The sequence below is a fragment of the Elaeis guineensis genome, chromosome 6, assembly GCF_000442705.2.
Source record: "Elaeis guineensis isolate ETL-2024a chromosome 6, EG11, whole genome shotgun sequence".
In the NCBI taxonomy this organism is placed as follows: domain Eukaryota; kingdom Viridiplantae; phylum Streptophyta; class Magnoliopsida; order Arecales; family Arecaceae; genus Elaeis; species Elaeis guineensis.
The window spans coordinates 15,489,167-15,493,120 of NC_025998.2; the positions used below are offsets into that span (position 1 = coordinate 15,489,167).

At 39.2% G+C, this 3,954-nt stretch overlaps 1 protein-coding gene across 2 annotated transcripts in view; it reads right to left on the minus strand.

The window, feature by feature from the left end:
• The window catches only part of LOC140858486 (protein ACCELERATED CELL DEATH 6-like), a 4,338-nt gene extending 384 nt beyond the window's left edge, over positions 1 to 3,954 (minus strand). The window contains exons 1-3 of one of the 2 annotated variants that reach the window (XM_073259251.1): positions 3,128 to 3,954; positions 1,305 to 1,831; positions 1 to 567 (exon numbers count right to left, since the gene is read on the minus strand). The exon at positions 1 to 567 is cut by the window's left edge and continues 384 nt beyond it. In XM_073259251.1, coding sequence (XP_073115352.1) covers positions 1 to 567; positions 1,305 to 1,831; positions 3,128 to 3,875 — 1,842 coding nt within the window. In that variant the 5' untranslated portion in view covers positions 3,876 to 3,954. Of the gene's footprint in view, positions 568 to 1,304; positions 1,841 to 3,127 lie in introns of both variants that reach the window. The other variant, XM_073259250.1, reaches the window with a different exon arrangement.

Genomic DNA, 3,954 nt, shown 5'->3' on the forward strand with positions numbered 1-3,954 from the left:
AGCTAAAAGAGGGGTTCCGAGAGCAGCGATGCATAGAACAATGCTGATACTCTTGCAACTGGGAGGCAACATTGCATACATACCCATCGCGAAGGCAGCGGACATGCCACTAAATGCAAGGCCCACACACCACTGAGCGGAAATAATGGCTCGCACACGAGTAGATCTATCAGATGTCAGTTTTCCTCCAATCACGAACCACAACGTGGCTAAGATGGAGCAGATGAACGCGAAGGCATCTGAGACTAGGAAAACCTTGAATGCATACTCTTTTGCCAGAACTGCTGTGCCATGGTCTGGATGATCATCAGCTATGAACCCTCCAGGAACGGTGAAAGCGGCAGCAAATGTGACTGTAGCAATCAACGCTGAAGCAATCCCAAAGTTTTGAGATATATTGAGCTGTTTCTTGAGATCTTTGTCCTCAATGCTGGATGATTTTTCTCTGGAACTATCATTGCCGGATGCTTCCTTTTTGTCCCCATCGCTGGATGACTCAGCCTTTTTTGGTGGACCGAACAGAGCCTTTGAAAAAGCCAAGCAGCCAGCAATGCTACTTGTTGCATCCTACGGTACAAGAAAAATTTTAGAAGGGAAAAGGAAAAAAATAGAGAGTGAATAGTTGTAACTTGAGAACCGTACCTGTTTAGATAACATTAATATTGCACTTCTTATGGGGGAGCTTTCTAGCCAGTTGATGATGATATCACTTATTTATTTATTAAAAAAATCTGATTTCTTGATACGAAAGGTCAAGTAATTAATTATCATAAGAAATGAATGATCATTATTAAGATTTGTTTTTAGAAAAATACCTAGGGGGTTCATATATGAATCGAAGAAAAAGGTGCTCATGCTTCAAAAATAAATCTCGAGCCCTGTCCGTGTCCGTGTGCGCGGTCACGTGCGTGTGGGCGGGTGCACATAAGAAATTAATGCTTGTGATGTCCACTCTGGCATCCCACTCTACGAGGAATGAAATGCTTATTTTATGGAAAAATTATTGCCTGCACCCGTTGCAAGAACGCGGTGCAGGATCCCACGGTGAATAACACGCCACGCGACCACTTGTATTGAAAAATTGTTGCCTGCACCCGTCGCAAGAACGTGGGGTTAACCCACGGTGAATTACACACCACGCGACCCCTTGAATTTCACCCAATACCGATTGCGCGCTCTCCACCGTGCATATGCTCCGAGAGGAGCGCTGGTGCATAGGCGTGGTGCAGGCAATAATTTCTCTATTTTATGTGGCCGACCTTGCTTGGTCACGCCAAATGCATGTACAGTCGTTAAGAGCTTACGCTTGGGTCAAACAAGCCTCTATCCAACTTGACGTAAGCCAAGTCGAGAGGGGTGAATCCATCATGGTTGATAATGTTGGGGGATACGCTTTTGTCCCGCAGAAGAAAATACACGCTTCCTTGATCACTATTTTTAACGGCTATGTGTAACGGCGTATTTCCCATATTATCTTGATCATTTAACAGCTTTCTAAGATCCGGTCTCTTGGAGATAATTTTCTTGACCAAATCTAATCTTCTGCATGCAAAAGCCACATGAAGAAAATTCTTTCCCTCGTAGTCTAATAATTCATCTGTATCAGGGCAGTATTCTAAAATCTGATCAACCACGTCAATATTGCCCTTGATAGCTGCAATGTGTATGGGAAAGAAGCCATCAGCATCTGATAGATAGGCTATAGAGCGATCGTACTCTAATAACAGCTTCGCCATATCACGATGACCATTTGAAGCTACATAATGAAGCGGAATTCTCCCGAAGCAATCAGCACATTTGTTGAGCGTTGGCTTCCACTGCAATATGGCTTCTGTAATTTCTATTACAAAAGTATTATGAAAGATCATGAGCATGTGTGTTCTATAATATTCATGATGCTTTTACAAATTTAAAGATAGAGCATTATATTCCATGCATATATTTGATTTACACTCTACATAATTATGCAGCTACTAAGATGTCTAGTCAAATGGTTTATCATGATCAAAATACTAAGAAAGAAATATCAAAGTTTGTTATTTTTCAGAGGAAAGTTGTACATGGTGACCATTAAGCCCTAGCTAGCTAGCATCCCTCTCCCTTGTGGATCAGTTTAGTTATGGAAGCAATTACTACATGGAAAATTATACATATGGGACAAATTAAATTAGATTGTATTTTATTTGTCTTTTAAAATGAATTAAACTTGATTATGCTCATATGTAATCTAGATTGCCAAGTGTCTATAATATGCAATCATGAAGTCCCCTCAGGTATATAATTTATACCCTTTTAATGTTTTCAAGCAGCAAATAGTTGTAATATATTAATATTTTTGAATGAACACATCATTCTCACCATTCTACAATCAAAGATAATAAGAAAACAACAAATTATTTTCAATGACAAATAAATATTCTAACAATTTGATAATTCTATCTTTTCCCTAATCAAGAGTAAATTTTTCCGTATTATATTATATGATGAAGTAGTCAATTATGTTGTAAAATATATTAACAAAAAAACTAACTCATTTATGCAAATTTACTTGTTCGGTAACTAAGCGTAGCTTTATTAAGTGCATATACCAACTTTTCAAAAATAGCTACTACTCTATCTTTTTTTATAAAAATAATAGCTGATTAAATAAATATTTGACTAAAAAAAGGCTTGGTTAATTCCTAGTATTGGTCTTCTGAGGCTAAGGGAATGATTCCTAGGTAGTTGATCTTTCCTCTTGTCTGTTTCATTTTTCTATAATTGATGTAAATCTATTGTGCTGGATGTGTACGGTGGTTGGCCCTCTATGCACTTGAAGAGCCTTGTTTTGTTATATTGTTTGTTATAGTCTTTCTTGTGTCTTCATTATCAATTTATAAACTGTGTTAGGTTTCATACTTCGTATGAAAATAATTAAATCTACATGATGAGCAATAACTTTTGCATATGATGACCATTTATACAAAATATTCCTTCATCTTCGTATGAAAATAATTAAATCTACATGATGAGCAATAACTTTTGCATATGATGACCATTTATACAAAATATCCCTTGATGAAGGAACTTTTTTTATGAAACCAAAAAGAGTGAGACCAATACATAACTTGAGTGCTCGCACGATTACCTCGATTTATCTTAGTTGCTGCATGTAGTGCCGTATGCTTGTTAAAGCCTGCGTAAGATGCAAGAGAAGTCTTTTCCCAAGAAAAAGACTGCAGCAATGTTTTGGCAACATTGAGTGATCCTGTCCTGATGGCTAGATAGAGTGGAGACATACCAGCATTGTTCCACATGGATATCAGTTCAGCATGTTCCTCTATCAGTACTTTGGCCACACACGCATGATCATATTTGGCAGCCTCATGCAAAGCATTGGCGTCGTCCCTATTCTTCGCTGTCAACACTCTTCTCGCTTCGTTCTCATCCTCCCTTGCGAACTGGATGATGAGGGAGACCATCTTGTCATCCCCAACCCTTGCAGCACAGTGTAGCGGGGTATCAAGCCTTACATTTTGTGCTAACAAAAGAGATCTCTCTATATGACAGATCTCTTTGGCAAGCTCCAAATGTCCTCGGGTAGCAACTATATGGAGGGCTGTGTTCCCCTCTAATGTTACTCCAAAGAGACAGTTGGTATCTCTTTGTGTTGCAGCATCCTCCGATACTGTTATTGTGAATTCCCTCTCTGAAGCTTTAGAAGAAACATCTTTGGGTCGTAGCAACTTATCTAGAATACTTTTATCTCCTAACCTTGCTGCTTCAAGCAATTTAGGATTTATAGCTATGCGTTGCGGTTGGACTTCGCTCAGAGGAACTTCAAGCTCGGTATCTGCAGGTCCTATAAAGGCTGTTGCTTCAGCAGCCTCCGCCATTTAGGGTATGTAGGCACGCCTTGCGTTCCAAATTGTTGACCGAGTTATCTACTTTCTACTTGGCTTTGGCCTTGTGTTG